Here is a 27,799-nt window from a genome sequence, read left to right on the forward strand (position 1 = left end):
CTATAGGAAACGATCGAGCTGGAGTCACTTACATAACCAGCAGCATAGAATTTTGTGGTAACGGGTTCAATCCCTGGCTGTCCTGCTGACCAGACCTTGGATATGTGACTCCAAGGTCAATCGTTTCCTATCGAAGTTTGCCAATTGGCAATCCTGTTCTATTTCTCGCAAAATTCAAGTTTACAGCATTCGCTAATTTATAAAAATGCTGCAAATATGTCCATAGATGTACATATGTACATATATCTATAATTGTTCATCGATGTTTGTAATTGGTCTTGAATAATACTCACAATACTTATTAACAATGTTTGGTCATAGATCTCGTGTAAAATAAAATAAATGAGTGTATACCTGTATAAATAAATATCCATGGTCTGGCCAGCAACACCGCTGGGCCAAGGCTCGAACCCATGACCCCTCAGTTGTTTCTGGTTATTTTCTTCTGGTGTTTTGCTCGATGACATTGCAATTGATGGATTTGGAATTCATCCATGATTTGTAATTTAAGCTAACACTTATGATTATTGTACGATTGTACGTTTGAATGTACCTACATCATCATCGTCATTCACAGCCACTCACCATCCACTGCTGTATAAAAGCCTTTCCAAGACGCTTTCATTCGTCTCTGTGTTGAGCAATTCTCATCCATCCCATCTCAAACATATTTCTGATTCCATCCACCCATCTCCCCTGTCGCCAACCTTGCACTTTTTTAAATTATCTGGGGTACCATTGGAGCACTTATTTCGCCCATCTATCGTCCGTTTTAGCTACGTGACCCACCCATTAAATTTCTTAAATAATATAAAACGGGAACAATTTGCAACCCCTGCGGTGTGAAGATACGCATCTCACCGCTGAAGTCCACGTACGCATTCCGTGCCGCACTTTTGAGTGTGTTCTTACCAGTGATGACTCATTTCATCCAAATTATTGAGTAAACATTTTTTTTCTATTTGAATACAATATTTTTGTACATATACAAATTAAAAATATTCGTCCTGTCTGAATGGCTGCTGAAAAATTTTAATTAGGATTTGGTACAATAATTGAATAGACAATTGGTATTTTGATTGTTGACGCGTGGTGCTTTTTTTAATGTAATGATTTTTTCATGTGAAGCGAAAACTTATACCTATAATCTGGGATCATAAATTTCATATAAAATATATAGCGTGATTCATATTTCATATGAAAGGTGCGAGCAGTTTGAAATAAAATTACTCATGCGCTACCCGTGGCAAGTTGAGCATTTTAATTGGTGAATGCAAATGGTGTGCTCCGTAATTGTGTGCGTGAGCAAATATGGGTCACACACTTTTATACTTGCATATAAACCTTATATTATATGCAATTAAATTCCATTATGTTATTATACATGTGCGAAATATTTTCACAATACACATGTAATCCATGGTCTCAAATTTCAATTGCCAATTCACTTCAATGCTATGTAATTACATTTTTTATTTATTCATTTATTTATTTAGTTGCAAATTGCTAATGAATATGTAACAAATAACAAAATTAAAAACTAAAATTATAGCTATAATATAACACAATTAACAAAACTATAATTAATAGCCATAACATAATATTATATAATGCCAAACGTTGCATTGATTAAACTTACCCTTCAAGAAAGCACCAATGCTATTAGCACATCCCCTGGAAAACACCCCCTGCAGTTTTTGCTTTCTTAACTCTACCTATAGTTAAATTATTCCTATTTCTAGTTTTATGATTATGCATATCTCTATTCCTAACTATGTAATTATTAAAATATTTAGGTAATAGACCCTTATCTTATTTATTTACAAATTTTAAAGTGCTTAATTTAAGACTATTTCTAATATCCAACTATTTCAATTCATCTAATATACTTCTAACATTCTTACGTTTCCTCAGATTCAAAATTGCATGCATTATCCTATTCTGTACTTTCTGCAATTTATCAATGCACAATCCACTAAATAGATTGAGCATTATAGCGCAATATACAATATGAGGCCGTAAAATACAATTATATATTAATACTTTTTATACTTAATAAATTTCTTAACCTACAAAGTACACCAACTTTATTTAATAATATAATCTGCGTGCACCTTAAAACTTAATTTACAATCTAAATAAATGCCTAAAAATTGAATAGCATCTACTACTTTTACCACTCTCCCATTTGAAGAACAATTTTTCACAGGTGAAAATAATTCACTGGGTGAAAAATGAACTTAGTGAATCTCTGCCAAGCTTCGAGTACAAGTTTTTGATATAACAAATTTATATTACAGTGGCATCGAAATGAAAAATCGTTCGTTTCTGTAAAATGCAATTTAAGCTATGTGGAGCATGTACGCCAGTGAAACGTATCATATATTTATAGCCAGAGTGGATTGGTTGGTACCACAGAACAAAGCATCTGTCAAGTAGTTTATGTATACTCTGCAGATCTCGGTCTTTTCATTTTTTTTTCTTGGAGTAGAATACATACATAATATGTTCAATATATGTATTGATTTTAGGGCAAATACATTTTTGCAAAGTTTTGGTCGTCCGTTATTCGTACTAAATTTTGCAATATTTGAATAATATAAAAATGTGTGTTGCGCAAAATTTTATATATAAACAGTATACTTCATGTGCGGTACAAAAATCGGTCAAAATCAATTGTGAAGTGTTTTACTTTGTCTCCGAAAACTGTGACGAAAATTCTCTTAGCAAGACGATTAAGCATTGTCTTTTTCGTATAAAAATTAATTTGAAAAACATTTTCATTTTTAAATAATTTAATAGTATCGTATTAAAAATAAGTTGCAGTAAAAAGGCTACGGAGTGCGATATTTGAAGTCATCGATGAAATATTTGCAAGGCTGGGCGATGACGATGAAGATGTAATGTCGGAACAAGTAGGAAAGCTTTTCACCCAAACCCAAAAAAGCGTATGTGTAGCAGAATAGACTAGTGGTTAGCATATAATGCTTTGAAAAAAGAGGTCACGGATTCAAATACCACTGGTTTCTGCTGGCCAGACCTTGGGTTTGTGACTAGGGATCCCAATCGAATATTCGAATATTCGAGTATTCGAATTATTCGTCTGATTTTTCAGCCATTCGTTGTTCGAATATTTCATCAACTATTCGAATATTATTCGTGTATATATTTTTTTATAAACTAAATACACAAAATCAACATGGAAAGAGTGATGACGAAGAAGCCGACGATTATGAAGAAAATGAAATATATAATGGGGATAATTGTGATAAAAATGAAGATAATGAAGAAAATGAAATGTCTACATGTGAAGAAACAGATTTTTATTCATTGAATATGGAAATGTTTGAAGAAAATCACTTTCCGATCGATAATAATCTCAAGGAAATTTTAGAAAACATCTTCTTCATTATCGAATATTTAAGAAGTCTCCGGCGAAATATACATTTTTACAAGAAATCATAATGAATAAAGAAAATAAAAAATTGGTAAATTATTATTGGCTGTAAAAACGAGGTGGAATTCAATGGCAACTATGATAGACGATTAATTCAAATTTATGCTTGGTACATACATACATATGTAATTACCTTTTTTTAATTTTCGATTATATTCGAATATTCGAATAGCTCTTGATTTACTATTCGATATTCGAGTAGTTGAAGTCGACGAATATTTGGGATCCCTATTTGTGACTCCAGGTCAATCGTTTCCTGTCACAGTTTGCCAATTTATCTGATTTTCATTGAAACTATTCCAACAAATTGGCAACCTTACCCATTTTCTGGCAAATCTCGAGTTTTCAGCAATCTCGGATTTTGCTGAATTATATAAAATGCTGCAAATTTACATATTTGACCATAGATGTCTCCATGGATGTTAATTGATTTGAATTTACTTTGTATGATATTATCTATGTATCAAATGTACAATATTTCTGGCCAGGCAGGTGCATTAGGCCTTCCTGGTATTAATAATAATAATAATAGCTTTTATTCCAGACGAAGAGGAGAATAGTGCAATCCCCAACGCCCATATAAATAATATATAGATAATAAAAAAAGTATTGAAAAATAGTAAACAAAAAATAAATACATAAGTAAATATATAAATATTACTGATAATAAATAATAATAATAATAAATAATAATAATAATAAATAATAATAATTATAATAATAATAAATACGTCTAATAATAATAAATAATAATAATAATAATTAGTATTAATAAAATAAAAATAAATACAACCTTATTCACTCGTAATGCATAGAAATTTTTCTTTCCAACTGCAGTAAGTCAAAAAACGCGCCACTATAATGGTAAGAACGCGCAAAAGTATGGCACGGGACATGTTCGTGATTTATAACTGTAATTGGCATATCTTGATGTCATTGTCAATTCATACGATCTTATTATTTCGACAAATTTCTCCTATATTTCTTCAAAAATGGAAATCACCGTTATCGATCACTATCAAACCTACATATGTCAATACAATAAAATATCACCGAAAAACTCCAAACATATGCCGCGTACCAGCTGTGTGTCTGCAATTTAACCGTTCAAACATAATAAGCTATTTTTTAAATTTTGTTCTCTGAAATATTTTTTTAGACATTTCCAAATGTAAATTTGTATGACATTTTTTCCCAAATTTCCACCCATATTTACACCGTACAATATCCGCCACAACCATTGAATCATCCTGTACACACACATGTATATATATATAGGTATATATATGTAGTAACAGACAGGCCACTAAACGCATTTTAACCCCGAGCTCATTTTTTTTCCACCCCCTCCCCCCCCCCTAGTATATAATATTGTATGAGCGGAAGGCGTGTGTATGGACGTTGGCGAAGACAATATACGCGGTGATTTATGAGAATCGTTCCGCTCCTTTTTTCTTTCTTCCGGTACGAAGAGGCTTCGCCGACAAAAAGGGTGGATGAACCACCCCCCCGCCCTCCAAACTCCGCATTCAACCCCCACTACAAAAAAAGTGCAAAAATTGGATCCGTTCGGACACAAAGGGGCGGTCGGGTAATTGTATTTATTTACATTTGCGCATTATACATGTGCGCTATGTGGACGGGCGTCTACAATGGACCTGGATGTTTGTGGGTCTGCCTGGTTAAATAATTTAACTACCCCTGGCTCTGCAGCGTGACGTTCAGAGGCTTCCAACCTTTGATGATTAACGCTGGCAAGCTAGAATGAAGCATATACATACGTATATATGTATTATTTTTATTTCAATCGAACATGTACACTTCCCTTTACAGATCGCTCCAAAGCGACGTCTGTACTAATACACATACAATACAATAATACAATTACTACAAGCATGTTACATGTACAATGCGAATTCATACAAACATCATCCACACAGTGCCATATATAGAGAACGTTTTGCAGCATTTTATTATAAAAATTAGCGAACCTCAAGAAGCTGAATAACTTGAGATTTGCAAGAGGAATTGGAAAGAAGATGCCAATTTACAGGAATCGTTTCAATGAAAATCAGAAAAATTGGCAAATTCTGATAGAAAACGATCGAACTGGAGGCACAAACCAAAGTCTGGCAAACAGCTACTAGTGGGAATCAAACCGTGACCACTCCGCTCGAAAGCATAATATGCTAACCACTAGTCCACGCTGCTGGTTATATTATATGTAGAAGTACAAAATAACACATCTACACATATGTATGTACTTGACAGTATTCCGTAACTTTTCCTAACTTTGACCCGCCAGTTAATGCTGGGATTATAGTCTGTTCATAATATTGAACCGATACGATGGATATAGCAAACTTTTTCATTTACCGGTATAAACCGATATACCGGTAATGGGAAAAATTATTTGCCGTTTACTGATAAATGAAATTTTACGTTAAATTGCAATCTTTAATAATAGCTGAAAATCTACAGCTTTCTGTACAAACAATTTTCTCTATTGACTATCTTTGTATATATGTATGTATACACGAGTATATAAATCAATGTTTGTCTGTCACGCTTGCGTTCCTATACCATTCAATTGATTGAGATTAAGCTTTCAGGAGTTATTGTGTGTATGTCCGCGATGGTTTCTGTAAAAAAAAATTCCCAAAAATGGGAACGAAAACGGGAAAAAACGGGAACGAGTGGCATTGCAACGCAATAATTTCAAATGTTTCCGCGTCGCCACCTGCGTTGTTAGGGTAAAATGAACAAATAATTGACTAATTTCAAATGTGTTCGCCACCTTCGTTTTTCCGACAAATTATCATTACTGTAATTTAATTTGATTATGAAGTATTAATTTGAAACTGAAACATTCACTTATCGAAACACATCTAGAAACGGGAACAGGAATGGACATAGGAACGGGAACGGGAATTTCATGCGCTATTGTGGCATTGCAACGCATGCCGGGTTCAGCTAGTTATTATATATTTAAAAAAATAGTGTACCGTGAATGTTTCAGTGTGAATAAATATGCCAACGGTATGCAAGCGTATGAAAAATATTATAATTTAGTCAATGCAGTGGTGCAATTATGTACTTGTGATCATATTAAAATTTTAATCAAATGAGACAAACGACGATCTCACAATCGTAGTTGACGTTGAATTATCCATCTAACACAGTTTTCTACCCCTGAATACAAGCGACGAATAACAAAGTACACATGGCGAAAAATGCTTTGAAACAAAATAAATGAGTGGAGAAATATTCGATACGTACATACATACATATATATACATATGTATGTACGTATGTTCCTAGCGAATGAGAGAAAAATAAAATAAGCCAATGAATGGCGCCGAATGCCGAAATATTTTTAGCATATTGAAAAATCACAATTGAAAATTTCTTTTTTTCGTTGAATACTTGTATTGCGCTCTGGTTGGAAAATTCAAAATGAAATATTGATTGATCCATACCAGAGAGTAGAAGAAAGGTATTCAGAACATGACTGTGTGGGTACAAAGTTCGTTGCTTTTATTTTTGTTTGTTGTTTTTTATTCTCTTGTATCATTGCTTACTAGAATGGATTTTCAGTAGTATGAATTCCGTACAAAACCAACATAACAACCCATTATATCTACAGTCTTCATCTCCATCTACAATCTAATACCTTCGAGAAATTATGTATATCCTAAACTTAACCTAATCTTTTATATTAATCCACTAACAAAACGTCAACATTCAACAATTGCCTCAATCTTGACAATCGTCACAACTTCATCACCATCTATCTCTTTACAGTTTCAATCACTCGCAATATCTCGAGCCATTTTAATATGCCAAATATCAGTACATACCCTTCAAATATAAACACATGTAGATTACCTAAAGACAATCTGCTTTAAATCATCGACTTTATAGAGTATTTAGTTCAAATAATATTCACCTTTGTATATATAAAGTAAATAAGAATATCGTAAACTAGTGTTGTACCCGATGTCATATAATCGCATGGGTGTTGGCATATCAAGTTATTAAATTAAATAAATGTGTCGTCAGTCATGTGATCGATCCCCACGCGGTCGAATTTTTTCCAAATATATTTTTAAAATATTAATATTTAATTGTTTAATATGAAAAAATGGTAAAAACCACCTACCTACCTACATATAAACAATATAAAACAACGATAGAAAAATTAATTAAATAAATTTTCAATATATGGTGGTAAATTCTCTGCCAAGCGGAATCATTGGTAGCAAAAAGTATATATAGAAGTTTTTTTCTTTTGTTATTGTATTCGTATATACGTTTTGGCAGTGGTTTAGCTGTAACGTACATATTTTATTTTATTTTATTTTTTATTACATTGTATACCAAAAAAGCCTTACAGGTAAACCCCAATGCGCCTTCCTGGCCAATTACAAACAATACAGCAATTTTAATTTTACAAGTCACTGAATTACAAGACACTGAAAACTCGCAAATTAGCAAGACATCTATGTATCGTACATAAATTTTATTGTACATTAATCATACTCAAATAGTGGTGACATACATATGTAGTAGGTAGGAAGGATTTTTAGCCAATTTTTAATCGGAAACCGTTTCAACAATGAAATCAGAGAAAACTGGCAAACTCTGATAGGAAACGATCGACCTGAAGTCACAAATATCCAAGCAGCACTACAGATATACTCTTTTCAATCGAGATCAGCTCTTGGGATCGAACCCGGCGCCTCTCGACGCTAAGCAGAAGCTTAACGACCGAGCTATGCTGCTGGCTTATATGTACATATGTCGAATCTAAACGACCATTATAGTACGGCAAGCGTTATCTCAGAAAGGCAGACAGACAGACAGATAGCATAGCGATATTGTATATATAATATGATGTAAATAGGTTTTTGAGCTTTTATTACTGTACTGTATGTAAAAAGCCAGCAGCATGGCTCGGTGATTGCGTTGATACTAAGCACCGAGAGGTCCCCGGGTTCAATGCCGTAACCTGACCGCGATTGAAAAGTATTTATTCCAAGTATAATATTTAATGCTGCTACGTGTCTAATATATCCGAGTATAGTATTTAATGCTGCTAAAACTACGAATAATTGAGAAGCCTAGTGCTAATGGAGACACAAATCACACACCTCAATGTGTCTTCGTGTACGCTTTGTGTCATCGTATGTCATATTTAGGCGATACATTCAACTTCTATTTAAGTTTAAGGTGTTATGTAAACTATGACAACCGATATACTATTCTCAAAATAAAATATCAAAGCAGTTGGTCGCGTGTTGGTCTTTTTTTAATACACGTCGAGGTAATACGAGGGGTTGACGGACAATATTTAGCATTTGACCGTTGACCCGTGAAAATTATTCATCCGAGCTGTGCTACCGCGCCATAATGGCCTCTTTATGAACAGCAAAAAAGGCCCATTCAACGCCGGGTCCATATCTGCGACGATAAATCACACATAACGACGCGCTGCAATACGGAAACTAGCCTATATAAAAATTCGCGGAAGCACGCCACGCTTTCCCAATTTTCATAAAGGCGTGTTTATATGTACACGCTGCCAGCAAAGGAAGATCATGCACCGTGTGCGTTTCGAACTCTGTCCTGAATGGTGTGCCGCAAACCCCAAACCACCCCGATCTTCCCCATCTCGGGGGTGTGTGCTTCGTCGTGTGCAAAGTCGGAAATTTCTCGTTCTACCATATCTCATTCAAAAGTTTGCCGTGGCGCTAGCTCGCTTTTTCGCCTTTGAAACGTGTTATTTGCTCGCAAAAAATACATGTATAATATATTCTAGTCGATTTTTTTCCTCCATATGTAATTTAAACGTCGAATTTCCTCGTGAATCCGCTGAAATTTGTAAACGCCAAAATGGTGGAAACATTTTTTTTATTAGTTTTTCTTCCGCTGGCACTCATAGATACATTGACGCTTTTTTGCATACTATTTGGATAATATCTTCGTTTATATGTACGTAAGAGTATAAAACTGGAATATGTACATATGTAGTAAGAAACAGCAACTATTATATAAATGTTCAAATTTCAATATACAACATGTTAATTAAATTACTTGTATAACAATAAAGCAGATTTCTTCTTCTTCATAGATAGTTCTTCTCTTCTTTTCAACAAACAAAATAATTACTTTTGATTCAAGTAATTATTATCTATTAATCATTTTAAATTTTAAACCTACCAATAACATTTCTAAGCTACAATATGGCTGTCAAGTATAAACAGCAGAATAGACTAGTGGTTAGCATATAATGCTTTGACAGAGTGGTCACGGGTTCAAATTCCTCTGGTTTCTGCTGGCCAGACCTTGGATTTGTGACTCCATTTGTGGATCGTTTCCTATCAGAGTTTGCCAATTTATCTGATTTTCATTTAAACGGTTCCAACAAATTGGCAACCTTTCCCATTTTATCGCAAAATCTCGAGTTTTCAGCAATCTCGGATTTCGATGAATTGTATAAAATGCTGCAAATGTATAAATTTGACCATACATATCTCTGTGGATATTAATTGATATGTATGTATTTATTATGTACATACTTCGTATAACACTAGTAATATTTGTATCAAATGTACAATGTTTCTGGCCAGAAAAGCGCATTGGGGTTACCAGTTAGGCCTTCCTGGTATAAATCAAAAAAAAAAAAAATATATATATATATATATATATATATATATATATATATATATATATATATACATATATGTATATATTGTTGCGTAGGTGTGAGTTCAGGGATCCAAACGATTGGGCAAAGTCGGTGCACAGCATTTATTCTACGACTCGAGATGTCCACACGGAACCGCCACTCACTCGAGAGTGCTCAGTCCTTTTAAAGGCAGGTTGCCGAGTGTTCGAACGCACAGTAGTCCGAATAGCCCCGGCATTCCCTATAAAAATTATTTCCCACAAAAGTTACTCCTTACAAACTCGGAATTCCCCACATTACATTGGTATGGAAATCCTACAAATCCTATGTACATACATACATGCGACTAGAGCTATAAATCTGGATTTCCCATGATAGAACTAGTGGAAAACTCGTGTCATATCAAGGAAACGTAAAAATAAAAAAAATCATTGAATTTTAAAAAATCTTTTTTTATTTGCACTAGTTTTCCATCATGCGAAATCCCAAATTTGCATTTTTCACTCCGGTCTTATGTACATACATAAACACATGGAACGAGATATCATTAATTCGAGTGCATGCACTGAATTTAAACTGCCAATGTTTGTACTTTTTCTTGCTCGAAAAGATATATAGATACAAAAGAGAATTCAATTCCTATTAAATTCATATAAATATAATACAAGCGAGCACCTAGACAATTATTTGGTGGACTTTTTCATTAACTCTATTTTTTTGAAGATTACTTTAAAAACGATTCAATCTCTACATAAGCAATCAATGAGTTTGCTATTCAATCTCACAATAAACTCAAATGACCTCGAAACAGAAAGTTGATAAATTTGTGAGAGCTCATAGGCAGTTTTATAAAATAATCTTTGAAGATCTTTATCGCCGTTTTTAATTATTCTGATTTCGATCACTTGATTACTCTTATTATGCTGCTTTGTTTATATATATTTATGTAGAAAATATATATCTATGTAGTTGTTTTACCCGACTTCGCTCAGTATTTGTAATATAAACAGCGTAAATATGGCGAATCATTTATTTGAATAGAAAATAAATTTATTTGAATAGAAAAAAAAATCGACTCGTCGTCACAGAAATTTTGACTTTTTATACGAAATTCCCAACCAAAGATACAAACTTACATACAAATTCTCTTTCGAAATTATATATTACATTCGGTTACCTTTTAGTGATATATGTAATGAAATTAATATAGTATATTTGCACGGAATTATCTCATTATAAATTCAAGCATAATCGATAAAATATATCATATTTTAACGTAGAGATTTGGTGCTCATCAACCACTGGTTTACTAATGCTGATCATAATCTCGCGTTCGCGCCAAAAAAGCCTCGCCGTATGAAGAAACCGTATTCAACAATCAATAAGATTCAATCAACAATCAACATCGACCAATGACCAATGAGAGTACACGCAATATGTAAATATTAGGTGGATCTGTTCCGTACTTCATCCGGAACTGGTAGGCCGATAAATCAAGAACAATAAACTACCTTTACCACTTTCTTTCTTTCTTTACCGATTTCAGAAGCTCTTCTACATGTCCACGCTACAATATTACATATGTAGATACATATAAGAAGTGACCAGTACTGGTTTTAGGGGGGGGGGGGGCTGGGTCGGGCGGTGCCCGAGGGCGCCAAATAAGTTAGGGCGCCGCTCGATGCGCCAAAAGCGCTTTAAAATTAAAATTAGAGCGCCAAAGGTCCTACATTTGTACTCGGCAAATTCTATTCAAACAATCAACTGGAAAAAGCCGATCTTCAAATTAACCTTACCGCGAATTCAAAATCTGATATTATTAGCAATGAACTTATCCATTTAAAAGCCTTTCTTTCAAATAAAGTTCAAGCTAAAATGAATCCACTCATTGTATTAAATTTTATAAAACAGCACAATTTATAAGAATTATATCTACACTGCCTGACACTGCCTGAAACTGTAGCAAGGTCCCAACTGTAAGGTGAAACTGTAGCAAGGCCGGGAAAAAGGAGGATGTTAATCCAGTTTTTTATCATTTTTTTTTCTAAGGGTGTTTATAAAAAATTGCCCAAGGGCGACGTTGGGTGTAAGGCCGGCACTGGAAGTGACTGAAGTTTACAATTAATAATTGAATAATTTACAATCGCCCTCCACAGTAGACGTTCCATTTGAAATATGCCAGTTTGAATTCGATTGATTTAATCGTCACGGCAACAATTGACAAAATCAGAATTTTCCGAGTGAAAAATTTCCCGCCACCGATGCGGATTTTCCGCTCAATTAGTCCGATTGGAGTCGCGCGGGATTAATTAACGAGAGCCGTCGCGAATCACACAGACAGACTGGCAAATTGAAGGCGACGTCTGGTCGCGAAAGGGTTAAACCGGATACGATGCGACCCAGCCGGCTTTATAATTAATCGGCGCCCGACGATTAAAACCACCCCCATCCCCGACCACCCCCTCATCATCCGTTCACTAGGCTTCGCTTGTCTGTAATCGACTCCAAGCCTGATGACAAGCCGCCTGTGCACGATGAGCCGCGATTTTCACAGATTTTCCCGACACTGTTCGACGTCTCGGAAAATCGAAAACAGATTTATGCCGAGTTCGCGTTCATATTTGCACCTTGACGTATTCATATTTATCAAATGCGCTATCGAGCTATAAATATTATATTCGATTCAGTCCCTAGAGTCAATGTATTGCCGGCTTTAAAATACTTTTATGCTGTCATAGTTTCACGATATCTTAAAATAGCTTATCTGAATGTACTGATAAATGCAATTGTTGCTTATTTATATATACATATATATAAATTAATATTTTTCCCATATGACATTACGGACAGCCATTGAGCGATATCTAGATATACTATTAAACTTGTACAAATGTATATAAATTTATAGATTATAAATTTGGAATCATATTCAAATAGTGGTGACAAAAAATAGGGGGCACGATAGTTTTTCCAATTTGATGAGGAACGGTTTCAACAATAAAATTAGATAAATTCGCAAACTCTTGATCTGATAGACTTGAAATCAAGTCTGACCAGCAACACTGCAGAAGTACTTTGAATAATTTTTTCAATCGAGTTCAACCCATGGCTTGAACCCAGCAACCTCTATGTGGTTAGCATTAACACAACCACCGAGCTAAACTGCTGGCTCGTAGTACATACATATACATATATCCTACTTACGTAATTATATGTGTATTCGTCTCTCCAGTTTCCAAGGCTGAATAATTATATAAAAAATCAAAATGGTCTTGCATATACATAAATATGTATATTTAATATCTTTCTGTGATCATAACGATTCCATTGATATATACACGTATGTATAATATGTATGTTGAGCTTAAAAAAAATTTGTATAATATATGTCTTCACACACACACACAGTTTATTTTCATGCATTTCAATAGAATCATTGAAATACAAATTTACCTCAAAAATACGTGTAATCTCCAAAAATGCCTTTTTCAAAGGAAAATAAACGAAGACTTTGGGAACCATTTCCTTGTCTGATACGTGAGCATTTCAATAATATGTACATATGTACATACTTGTATGTAGTATACCGTGAAAGCCCATTTGTATCCCGTGAGCTAGAAATGTCTGTCGATGTGTGAAAATATCGTATAAAAATATATTTATTTATTTAAGTTTAGACCATTGTGACATTACATGATTCTCTTATACGCCACAATGGTCGAAAATATAATAAAGAAGAGAAAAAAATATACAGACAAAAATAAATTAATACATAATCATTAAAAACAATAACAGATAAATTAGCAAACTCTGATTGGAAACGATCGAATTGGAGTCACAAACCAAGGTCTGGCCAGCAGCAACCAGTTAAACTCGAACCCATGACCACTATGTTTGTTCGAAAGCATATATGCTAATCACTAGTCCAAGCTGCTGGCTGTCCACGTACTCCAACTCAATTATATTCATAACTACTCGCTTAAGTTTAATTACGTAAACATCATTCATTTTATATTATACATATTTTATACATTACACGCTAATTTTAGAGATCCTAAATAAAACATGTATATTCTATAATAAAATTAATTCTGTGGTAAATATTTTATTTTTATTTATTACATACATATTTTCACATACATATATACAAATATACCAGGAAGGCTTAACAGGTAAACCCCAAATGCGCCTTCCTGGTCCACATAATTATTACATACATAGATATATGTAAATCTAAATATCTGACATCTATGGTCAGTATACATATATTCAGTGGCGGCTCGTGGATAAGATATCTGGGGGTGCTGCGGTTGATTAAAAATAAAAATAAAACGTTTATTTGGATTATATTTCACTATTAACATCAAAATTAAACATTTTATGCATTTTATTTCATTATAAAATTGATTCTTCTGTCTTTTTTCCTTGAAAAAAGGTCTATCATCACCTTTTCGTTAAAATTTTCACTGTTCATAATCATTTTTTTTAAATTGACAGCATAGACAATGCCGTCAATCTTTCCTGAACCATTGTGTTTCTTATATATGTATGTCTTTATTCTATTTATTAATGAAAAACACCGGACTGCACAAAATTACGGACCAAGCTTCTAGCTGCCCCCGCGCCCCTCCTTCGCCCACTCGGCATATTCCATCGAAAACCGTACTGCACAAAATCATAAACGATGCCTCACTTTCTGATATTATTACCACGATGTATGATCATTATTGGGTGTATCGGTGTGCGGGCGAGCTTAATACACGCTTAAATAATATTGATATTTTCATATAATATACATACATTTATGTATGTAATAATATTAAATTTTTCTCAAATTCCTTGGGGGTGCTGCAGTACGGCAGTGCGTATGGACGAGCCGCCACTGCATATATTACAAACATCGTATTAATACGATAAATAACGATGAATAACTTTCATGTAACAATACGAATTTTATATTCGATAAACAACCACAGAGACATATATGGTGAGCAATATGGCGAAACCTAAGATATAACAATAACTAAAGGTTCGCAACAGAAAATTGGGAAGGAAACGCCAATTTTACAGGAATCGTTTCAATGAAAATCAGAAAAATTGGCAAATTCTGATATGAAACGATCGACCTAGACAAATCAAGGTCTGGCCAGCAACGAGACTTAGCGGGGAATCGAACTCGTAACATCAAGTACGAAATAATTCAACATTCACCACTAGGACACGCTGCAGGTTCATCATATACATATGATGAACCTGATTCTAGTCCATGGGTGTAGTATTACTGGACACGTATATGTGTATTTTTATTTTATTTTTTATTTTATTAATTGAAAAATCAACAGACAGGATGAACATAGATATGTATAAAAAAAAACAAATAGTAAATAAATAATAAATGTAACATCCGAGTCCAATAATAGATTTTTACAAAAATTAAAAAGATAAATATAAGGAAAACAAATTAAAAAGTAAAGAATAAAGGCATGACAAAATATGTAGAACATTGCATAATTAAACTATAGTATTAAAATATTTGGAAAAGGTTATAAAATAGAATATGAGAAGAAATTGAAATTTACAAATATAAAACGGTAAAATGAAAAAGGTAAATACAAAATAAATAAATGAAAAGGAAAAGAATGAAAGCTATAATATGATTAAATAGCACATGACATAACTAAACTAAAGTATAAAAATATTGGAAATATTGGAAAAATAGAATAGGAGAAGAAATTAATCAATCGGTCAAGATTCTCTTGATGTTAGACCTGAATTGATGTAGAGAAATACCAAATAGATCAACCTCATTCAGCTCTCCGTTAAACATACGATAAACGCGCTGCAGATAAAAATATTTTTGGGAATTAGTATTGAAAGGATCAAGTGAAAAGAGTGCAACGCGTCTAGAGTACCGAACTGGGATTCTGAAATTAACCTTATTCAGTAAATCAGAACAATCAAGGAAACCATTTATGAGCTTAAAGAAGAATATAGCATCAGTATGTCGTCGCCTGACAGAAAGATTGTCAAAAGAAAGGATTTTTAAAATGTCGGAAACAGTAGAATGGGTATGTAGTTATGGAAAGTGTGTGTGTGTGTGTGTGTGTGTATTAGTTTCTGACACCGGATATTTGTTGGAGAAGCCACTTCTATTATTGTTACATTTATCTGGCTGTGCTAGTATAAATGAATCTTTGTACTCAATTATGGCAGTAAAAACATTTGCCCGAAGCAAAATCAACATTTGACGTTATAATAAATCACAAAATTAATTAAAGCCCCATATTTAATATTGTTTCAGTTGATACGACGGCCCAGTACGATGCAGCCAGAGCGTATCTGAAAGAGTTGGACATCATGAGCAACGTTTGGATAGGACTGATCAAGAGCAACGAGGAGGGAGACTTCAGTTGGACGTGAGATAAATATACATATACATACATACATATATACACACACATAATGTTAATTTAAAACAACAACAGTACCCAAATCCACGCTGAAAGCGCATACCTACGTAATATGTTAATTTGTCATTTAGGGACTACAAGCCTTTATCCGGAGAGGGATATTGGGGGGCGGCGCCCACAGACGGGAGGGCGCCCCTGTGCGCGGCCCTGGACCCCGCCCGGGACTTCAGATGGGCGGCCCTGAGCTGCGGTGGACCACAAGTAGCTTCCTTCATTTGCGAACTACCAGGTTCCATTTATCTCTTTATTAAGCAACCTTAAAGGACACCCCCAACCGACCAGGATTAAAATGGCACAGGGCGGCACGCGAAGAAAACGTTAGAATAGCGCACGCCGCAATAATACCACATTGCATAATATATTCTATTATTATTATAAGTGCCGTTTTGGGATTTTGAACGGTTGGTTGTGGACCTCTTGGTGGTTTGTACAAAGGTTTCTAGCAAAGCCTGCCAAATGTACGCTTCCTGTTTTCACATTAAATTATTGTATGTAAAGTGATAGGTACTATCACTAATTAATCCACAAGAATAGTCGAAATATGATTTTTTTAAGTGGAATTTTATTTAATTCTCATATAAAGACAATTTAATACATTATCCCTATTAATTCAATTCAGATTCGTGTAAATACGCGTAAATACTAGTACGAGCTTATAGCTCGCAATTTTGCCGATTTAAAATTCAGCACACTTCCAATTAATCCTTTTAAACGAAAACAAAAAATAATGTGACCAGAACATTATCCCAATAAACATCTTTCAGTAGAAAATACTCAATATAAAATAGTATTAACAGTGGGAAAAAATCCCAAATAAAAATATGTAATTTTGAACTGGACGACTACTACGAACAACACGAAGATATAGAAAAATCGCGCGATTTAAAAAACACATATATTTCCGAATCTCGATTCAATCAACATTTTTTATTACCAGATTCATGTTCACTGGGCATATGTAGATCTATAAGAAAAGTCATATCTCGTCTCTGAACCATTTTTCGTGTCGAATAGTGTTATTATCTGGTTTTTCATTAAAACGAAAATTAATATATTACGTATTAAAATATTAACCAGAGTATTCTGATTGTATGGGGAATAACGTCTGTTTGTGGGAAATAACATTTGTGGGAAAAAAAGTTTATTGGGAATGCCGGGGCTGTTTGGACTATTGCGTGACCGAACACTCGGCTACCTGCCTTTAAAAATGAGGGACACACGATGGATTGGACACTCTCGAGTGAGCGGGAGTTCCGTGTGGACCTTCCGAGTCATAGAATAAATGCTGTGAACTGATTTTGGCCAATGATTTTGATCCCTGAACCCACCCACCCCCACGAAACAATATCAAAGTTATAGCTTCGTTTCTAAAGTAATTGCTTTGTAACAAGTAAAGGCTAGCCTTGAATGTTCATAGGAGTATTGCGCCTGTATCACTTATATTTAATCATCAAAGAGATAATTCTAACTAAGTGGAACTTCAGCTAAATTGAATAGCGGTTCTATAAATAATAGATTGCAAGAAGCAACCTTAGTCACTTTTCACTATTGAATTTCGTAAAGTATATATATATTGTGTAGAAGCTGGCCGGAAAGATTCTCTCATTGTTTGGACTTCCAAGGACTTGGAAACCTCCCAATGGCTGTTGTTTGTGAGATTGAAATGAGGAGTATGTATGTATGTACATATGTATATTCCTCTCTCTTGTTTTTCTCAATGTTAAGGGTCGTAGTCATTCCCGTCATTTAGTATCCTGATCCTGTGCTAAATTAAATACAGTGCTTAAAGACGATCCTATCAGTTCTTTGATTTGGTCTAACCATATTTTGGGAGATAATCTCTTTTATTTTTGTTTATCTCTATACCCAGGTGCTTACTAGGGATCCCAAATATTCGAATATATTGGAATATATTCGAATATCGAATATCCAATAGTAGCTTTAAATTATTTATTTGTAGTTTTGAGAAGTTGAAGATATTATTAAAGTTTTAAGAGAACCATTATCCGGAACATCAAATAGAACTAAATGTGCTGTAGATTGAAAATAAAAAGATAAGTTCGTATAAAAATTATTCGAATATTCGGACTTGGGATCCCTAGTGCTTACTCTCCATTTCTATTCTTCAAAGTATGTAGTTCAGCTATTTAATCCAGAGGATTCTATAAATAGTGACAAATAACAGATTAAAAGTTGTAAATAAATATTTTAGAGGGTAATGTATAATATAAGAAATTGACATTTGAAGTTGCATAGATGATACTTCATCTAATGATTTTTTTAACTTCAAATGCCAATTACTCTCACTTCCAATTACTCATGCCAATGTAATTCATTTATGAATGACGTCTACGTGTTAGCTTTTATATTTAAAATTCATATTAAATAAAAGTTGAAAGAAAATAGTTTTATCCACGTTTTGTTGAAAAATCTATCTAGAATTGGTTTCCGGCCGGGATTAGTATGAAAAGTACACTTCTTTTTAAATTTGAAAAAAAATCGTAAATGTTTGAACTTTACACAATACATAAACGAGGCTAAAGCAGCATAAGTTAACAGACTATTTATCACAATAAAGGGTCCATAACTTCTGTTCGTTTCTGGAAGTTTCTGAAAGGCCATTGACAAAATGGGCAATTAAAGGTTTAACGATATTGCGCAGCTCTAATTAACGCTAAATAAAACATCAACATGCGAAATAATGCAATACACTTTGCGTAAATTACGCGTTAGTATATTTTGGTATGACAGCGAAGCCTTCGTGTTTATGTAATCTGCGATGCGATTGCAAACCTTAGATAATTCTACGCGTGAGTAATTAATGGCGTCCCACACGTTCTGCCATAATTAGCGTCTTACACACATTAATTAATCTGCTCAACACTACTACTGCAAAACGTACACTGAGAGATAACATAAGACCACCTCCATTTGTCAGAGATGTCAGAAGCACAGCTTTTCTCTTTTTTTTTGAGATACGAGTAATTACATACCGCTAAATATCTCTACGTGCTTTGATTTAAAAATGTCAAGTGATATATTACGATTCTTATTAACGTTATGTCTGACGTCATATTTTCCATGCGCTATTGTAGGTCATAAAAATCGTTAGGGATAGTGTAAAGTTCACTTCCAATTTCCCAGCAACTGTAAGAACTAACGGAATTTATACGTATGTAGCTTCAGCACAAAAGATACCTTCAAATAGTGAACGAAATGACTTTCGATTAGACTCTGATAGACCCTCCTAAAAAACATGATCCAAGTTGCTTTGCTGACAGCTCAGACTATCTACGCCTCTTTCAAGACACGGTGAAATTTGAAATACGAAAAGAATGTATGTTTGAGAATGTTTTAGAACGTATTGCCTTAAATTAAGAAAACTTTGTAAGTAAAATAAAACCAGTAAAAAAAATGTGTTTTTTAACACGATGCTTTATGCATGACATATGTATGTATGTATTTGTATATATTTACAAATTTTAAACATTTTCAAAAAATTGTAGTTTGTCTGAATATTCATCATATGACTTGAATCCTTTATATATTACTAAATATATGTAGATATGTATGCTTGACATAACAAGGAAAGACAGGAAGCGGAATACGTGGGTGAGAAGTATGACAAGGTAATTGGATATAGTGGATAGAGTGAAGAGATTGTGGGTGGGTCACGCGACCAGAAGAGTGGACAAAAGAAGTGCCAGAATGGTACCCAAGAGAATGGAAAAGGCTAAAAGGAAGACCGCAGGGAAGATGGGTAGACGAAATCAGAAAAATTTGTGGGACGAGATGGATGTTAGTTGCGCAAAACAGACGAGTGGAAGCGTGTTGGAGAGACCTGCATTCAGCAGTGGATGGTGAGTGACTGTAGTTGATGATGATGATATATTAGCCAGCAGTATAGCTCGGTGGTTGCGCTAATGCTAACCCCTGAAATTTCCCCGATTTAAGCCCTGGGTTGACCTTGATTAAAAATAATTTATTCCGAGTATTTCTAGAGTGCTGCTGGTCAGACTTGGATATTTGTGATCCAATTCGAGCGTTTTCTATCAAAGTTTGCCATTTTATCTGATTTCATTGTTGAAACGGTTCCTCAACAAATTGGTTAAACCTTCCTACCTACTATTTGTCCCCACTATTTGAATATGATTTTAATATAAATGTATATATGTACAATTATAATATCACATGTGTCGCTCAGAAGTAATAACATCGTGGTAAAATACAAAATTAAAAAAAAAATCAAATGTGACCAACCCACGACTTTATTTTTTTTTATTTACCAGTAAGGCCTAACAGGTAAACCCTAATGCGCCTTCCTAGACAATTAATTACAAACATTGCAGCATTTTTATTACATAAATCGCTATATTTCGAGAGGCTGAAGAACACGACATCTGAAGAAAAATTAATCCATAGAGACTTGTACATATTGTTTTTACATATAGTACATAAATCAAATTCAGATATTTGTGACATAGCGGGTAGGATGGTTTTTCCCAATTTGATGGAGGAACCGTTTAACAATGAAACCAGATAAATGGACAAACTCTAATAGAAAACGATCGACTTGGAGTCACAAATATCCAAGACTATGTATCTATGTATTTGAGGAATATAAAAAAAAATCGTTAATTAAACATACAAACACATTCATACATACCGGCTATGAGAGCATTTTGGATAAAAATTGAGAGCAAATGTAAGGAATTTTACATAAGACGAAAGTTCTACTTCCGGTTGTTGGATTTTGTTCAAATTTTATTTTTTACTTAAAATCACAATAATTATTATACACATTAAATATCAAGAAGATAAAAATAATTTAAAAAGTCAAAATAAAATAATAAAATATTATTTTAAAAGAAAAATGACTACTTCTGGTATACGATTTCTGACCAAAACCTTATCAACTCCACATAATGAAGTACATAAATAATACAGATACAGATTTTCAGCTTGATACGTTCAGGAGTGTGGAAAAATTGGTGTGGTCACAACTTTGACTTTCCTTAGAAGGAAAGGTCCCACTTCTTGTTCATTAAACTTAATGATTTTTTTATTTTCATTATATTGACAGAAGGATTATACTTGAAGTTTGTCATGAAGAACACCCATGTTTAAAAGGTCGAAAAAAACAGTGTAAGAAAAATCAAACAAGGAAACCTTCCATATTTTATTTCCCTCTCCTTGTTTTTTTTTTTTGCCGAAATGAACCTGAATACACAAAGATGTCTCGGAGAATAGAATTCGGCTCTCCATAATGGGGGATGTAATGTTGGACATTGTTTACATTATAAATCAGCAGACGCTCTACAGGCCCGTCAAATAATTAATCGCCCAGCGCGATTGCAGATCTCGCCGTCTGTTTGCACAGGACGATTTATTAATTTGCTCGCCCACTTAGAGTAATCTCTTTGCATTCGGCCCGTCAGAATAGTCGTTCATGGGGGGTGGCGGGCGACCGGGTGTGGGGAGGGTTTCTCTAAACGCAAACCCTGAGGGCAAATTCCGGGTAAAACTTACCGTCGGCTCTAATCGAGCGCGACTGATCTATGTAGCTTCAATGGTAAACATCTTGTACAAACGGATTACTGTGTCATATTTGGCCTGGGATTACACAAAATATCCGCATCACATAGCTGTGCTTCACAACTATTCCAATTAGATATTTAATGATTATTAATACTTCGGCAACGTTCGTTTTATGTGTTTGCTTGAGTTTGACTTTCAAATTGGACTATAAGCAGTACACGGGAGATAAATATATTTCATATATATACATATATGTAGTGTACTGTGTACATATGATAAATTGATCACACAAGGTCACATCTGCTTCATAAACATTTTAAGAATTTCATATAATATTACATATATATAGAGGAATGTTTATTCATCATATATTTTAAATAATGGATAGCATATTCGCTAATTTGCTATAATATTGACTCAGTGGCGTAACTAGAAAAATTTGGCCGGCATGCAAAGGGCCCCACATTTATTTTCAATTAAATAAAAAAACTTGCAAATTTTAAATGACCTTCTTAGACAGTAAAGTGTTATTTTGAAAATTTTGCAATCATGTCTTTTAAAGACATTTTAGGAACTTCTTCGTGTTAATATTGCAAGTTCGCCAAGTCAGATTTTTTTTAATCATAATTTTGACTGTTTTTAATTAATGTGAATTGATTTTCATATATTTTTTAATTTGTTACTTTATTTTTAATTTTTTTAAATTTGGAAATTTATTTATAACTTTTTTTAATTTAATTCGGAAATTCTTCCAACGGCCTTCTGACCCTAAGGGCTCGTATTGGGCTTAATAAATGGTTTTTAAATTTATATGTATATTTTTCATCCGTACAGGTAAAAATAGACCCTAACAATAGAATATTGATAAAATCAAATATCTATTACAAAACGAAGGTTCATATTATTTTTGTTTAAAAAAATTAGATAATAATAAAGTTTAAAACATTCCAATTACTTTTTTAAATATAAAATAATATAAATATATATTTTATGTACATATTTATGTAAAAGCATATTAAAAAGAAAAAAATTATATATAATATGTACCTACTGATTTTGGTCTCATAGAAAAATTTATAACATTTTCAGTACCGGCATGGGCACTAAGTGAAACCAATGGATGTTTGGTACGATCACTACCTTCTTTAACAGTTCAATACTTGCCGGAATTAGCTGCGGTGAGATTAGCATCTGATTGTGGTCTCGATGGAACAAGGAGTGTTACATGTAAAGCAAATGAGGTACATGTACTACAATACCCAAAATATGTATATACTCTCACTAAATTAAACAGCAACTTTATCAAAATCCAGTCAAAAGCTTTCCTCACAATCTTATTGATTTTTAATGACAGTTATTTGTAATTTCAGGGAAAGAAAGATCTTATGAAGGAATTGTCTTGCTTTATACTAGATGAAGAATTCACCGACAATGCCGTAACGGCGGGATTGGACAGTGCCAGCAGTGGCTCTACTAGTCATCGAGCTGGAACATGGTCTTCTAATCCAACTACACCTGCCGCGGGGGACTATTCTTCATCGACTCGCCTTCGCCGCGAAACCCCAGACACTTCGACTCCTATGTCCATCCCGACAACCACCGCTATAGTTGGCTCATCCCAAGCTATATTCACAAATCGACCAACGGAACCTTCGAAACTAAAACCCACTATTGTTGATCAAACCACTACTACTACTACTACAAAAGCAACAATCATCGACACAACTACTCAAGTTACAAATCAAACCACGTCTGCCAAAAGTGTTGAAATAACACCCGTCAGCGAAAACCCCTCTAAAGCATCTTCAGCCTTTACAGAACATCCTAAACTGAATGCTAACCAAAAATTACCAATTTATGAAAATTTATCAAAGACGAAGAACGTATCTACTCTTAAAAATATCCCTACGCAAATTCTTTTAGATTCTAGCAAAACACACTTACCCCTCCCAAATTTAATTGGGAATTCAGTTGAAGAAAATAAAAGTCAAAAGGAGCACATTGATATCTACACACAAGCTACAGACCATTTCATTCCCCCGCTAGTGATGGCAAAAAGTAAACTTAGTACTGATATGACACTAGTTTCACCAGAAAGCAAACACCTTCATAAAGCTTCTGTGCATTATTCACCGACACATGCTAAAGTGGCACAACACATTGAAACGACAAGTTCTCCAGTGATTAATATGAAACCCACTATTACCAAAGCTGCAGATATTGCATCTATGCCTCTTGCTGAAATTACTACACAAAATGTTGTTACAAAGTCATCAAACCCAGATTTGACAACTAATACTGAAAATCAATCAACAATAAAACCAATAGATGAACTTTTACCAAAAGAGGTGCCTACGACTAATGTACCAACGACAAATCAGCAAGACGAAGTACCAAATACTAAATACAAAAAACCAATTAAGGGAAAAAAATATGATAAGTTAAAAGAAGAAAAAAAGAAAGTAAAGGAAGCTGTTACAGTTCCTTCCACTCTAGCTACTGATAACAATGATAAAGTTATAAAAATCACTTTGACTAGTACAATGGGTACAAGCGAAAAACCAACTGTCATTGAAGTAACTACGAGACTTCCAGAAGCACCATCAACTGTAGGACCGACTCTTAAGCCCAAAGTCGTGGAAGATAAAACTTTGAGCACAGAAGGACCAACTACAAAAATCATGATAGATCCGAATATAATGAAATTGAATAAAGGAGGTACTCCCAACAATGATAGTGAATCAATATCAGCTAACACTACCAATACTGTTGAAGTGACCACTAAAAAAGTGGAAGAAAATTCACAAACGACCAGTGAAGAGAACAAAAGTTCTAACAGCACAGAGACGGGAGATAATATCACAGACCCAGAACCAGTGCCGAGACCAAACCGATCACGGTTGTTGACGCATCCACCCCAACATAGATCATTCTATCCATACTTTTTCAATAGAGTGTTAGGATAAGTAGATTGCGGTCATTAGTAGACCAATTTAGCACAATTTCGAAGTCTGGGATTTTATGATTTAGCAAGAGATGTGCTGTATTATGGATAAATTTTAATGCACGAGCACGCCACTCAGCCGATAGCGATTGGAGGTTTTTTATGGTTTTTTGCACGAAATATGCACGTCCAAAACACATTTACACATATAACCTAATCAATGAAGGTGTAAGTGTTATACAAATTATATATGTATAGTTCGATGACTCGGATTACGTGAAGTAGGATGACTTTATTGTATATGAAATATCGTTAACCATTATTGACATGTTTGTCATCAAAATAAAAAGAACTCGTTCAGTGATGATTGTTTATATTATATAATGTTTATAATAATATTGTTTTGATTTCGTTTATGTGTAATACTTTTATATTCTTCACGTTGAACGACTGGATATAAGTCGTGTAACGTTTGAAAGATAAATATATACACAAGTATGCCAAATGATATTCGACATATAACTAAAATGCTTGAAATGAAAATCAGAATGTTTGAAATGAAATATAAAATACTCTATGAAAGAGTGATTTCAACCATCTACTAAAAGCATACTGTTAAAAATTGACACCTATGCTTTGCTGTATACAATTTTATTAATTAAATAAACTTAATAAAAAAAAGCGAAAATTAATTGCGCATATTGACATTTTTCTTATTGAACTTTTTTGAATCCGAAAGATAAATTGTTGTAAATAAATTCATATGTATAATATAATACTAAGTAAAACATAAACCATTGAAAACCATAAATTTTAATTTAAACATGCACCTGCATTTTAACGATACGTAAATCGATTCGATCAGATTTATTTTTTTAGATAATTGTGATAGACTTATTGTTAGACGAACCCGTAAACTTAAATTTAGTTTCATTGATGAATATTAACAACCAAGCAGCATCATTTTCTATAAATTTCTACTAGTCATTAGTGTCTTATGTATTGTATATTAAATGAAAAATCTTTTTCGTAGTTTAAAACGTAGAATTCTTCGAAAATTCAAACTCTCTATAAGAAATAGAACTGAGATGTAATTTTTTATTCAAAATAAAAAATGTGTAGATTCGATGTTTAATCCCATTCCATTTTATATTATATGTACTTACTTACATACTTAATTAGCAATGATACTCAATATTTTTGATCATACAGCATCTAATGCTAAAAGTTTTAAAAATAACAATTCAATAATAAACATAAATAGTAGTCATGATATTTTAGATACATACCAAATAATTATCTGAACAATTTTCATTACTAAATTCCATTTTTATGAAAAATATCATTGAATAATTCAGTCTTCTTTATATTATAAAATATACATAAATAGTACATTTACAACATTTTAAACCTATTATCATAAATATAATGATTTGAAACAGATATTTTCTATATGCCTTATTATTTTAAGAATATTATTATTTGTTATATTAAAATATACATATTAAACCATTCTATATATGTATGTATGTATCCCGGGATTCAGTTTTTATAGGATGTGAACGTATTACAATATTATGTATAGAATCCACTTTTATTTAAAATTTTATCACATATGAATGGATTTATTATATTTATGTATGTATATATATATTAAATTATAAATAATCTTATCCAAGTCAATTTTAACGATGATTTTTTATTGTATGGCTTTGAATTGTATTTTTGTTGTTTAATTGGAAATAAAAATAATTTACAATATACTGTTTTATTATAAAAGAAATGTTTATATACTCATCGAGATGCAAATAAAATAAACAGTATTTCACTGTCAACTATCAAACCAATAAATATATCCACACAACTCAATGGTCATCACTTTACTGTACTACCAATGGAATTCAAATTTTCTGCCCTTTTTCTTAATATTGAAAGTAAAAGCAAGCTATTTATCTTATTTCTATCTTTATACCATTTGGTTATTTCCATGCTAAAAACTCAAGGAGACTTATATTTTTTCTATTCTATAAATAATGTTACTTTTATTTAAGCAGTTCTATTAAAATTCACCTTATTGATTCCATTTGATTTTTCAATGCCATTTTCCAATTTTCTTTTGATGAAATTATCAGTTGATCTTTTGATGAAATTATAATTCAGCGTCTGTTTTATACATTGGCATGATTGCTAGCACTATAATTCAATTAATAAAGAGCAGAAGGTCATTAATTATTTCGATAAATGTCCTTTGCAGCATCTACATATATTTATTTTTTATGACTTGGAAAGTCTTCTTTGTTGAAGACTTTCTTCCCTTACCATCATTCTCTGCCTCTTGAGCATTGTTGAATTTCTTCACCATCAGTGCAGTGTTTTCGTCATCACTGATCTGGTCAAAGAAGTCTTCGAGAAATTCCACAGTTCTATATGTACAACAAATGAAAATTCCCTGCTATAGTACAAAGCATATATGTAAGTGAGAAATAAAATTAACCAGTTGGCTATGATCAAACCAGTTGACGATAATCAAATCGTATTGTAAAAATCACAAAAGTAACAAAAGTGATAAATATTTAATGTAATTTGACAAAATTACTCTAATAAATCTCTACGTTTTGCAAGTATGTATGTAGTCAAAAATTTGTGATGCAAAGATGGCTTCTGTCTATCTGATTATATCATACAAAATATATTATTCC

The 27,799-nt window shown here is 33.2% G+C and overlaps 1 protein-coding gene across 1 annotated transcript in view; it reads left to right on the forward strand.

Annotated features, from left to right (window-relative positions):
• LOC143918308 (uncharacterized) overlaps nucleotides 1-25,266 on the forward strand; it is a 237,919-nt gene extending 212,653 nt beyond the window's left edge. The window contains exons 5-8 of the mRNA XM_077440124.1: nucleotides 16,450-16,564; nucleotides 16,690-16,847; nucleotides 23,246-23,397; nucleotides 23,527-25,266. Coding sequence (XP_077296250.1) covers nucleotides 16,450-16,564; nucleotides 16,690-16,847; nucleotides 23,246-23,397; nucleotides 23,527-25,122 — 2,021 coding nt within the window. The 3' untranslated portion in view covers nucleotides 25,123-25,266. The remainder of the gene's footprint in view (nucleotides 1-16,449; nucleotides 16,565-16,689; nucleotides 16,848-23,245; nucleotides 23,398-23,526) is intronic.
• Nucleotides 25,267-27,799: the final 2,533 nt, after the last annotated feature.

Source organism: Arctopsyche grandis, chromosome 10 (assembly GCF_051622035.1).
Source record: "Arctopsyche grandis isolate Sample6627 chromosome 10, ASM5162203v2, whole genome shotgun sequence".
Taxonomy (NCBI): Eukaryota; Metazoa; Arthropoda; class Insecta; order Trichoptera; family Hydropsychidae; genus Arctopsyche; species Arctopsyche grandis.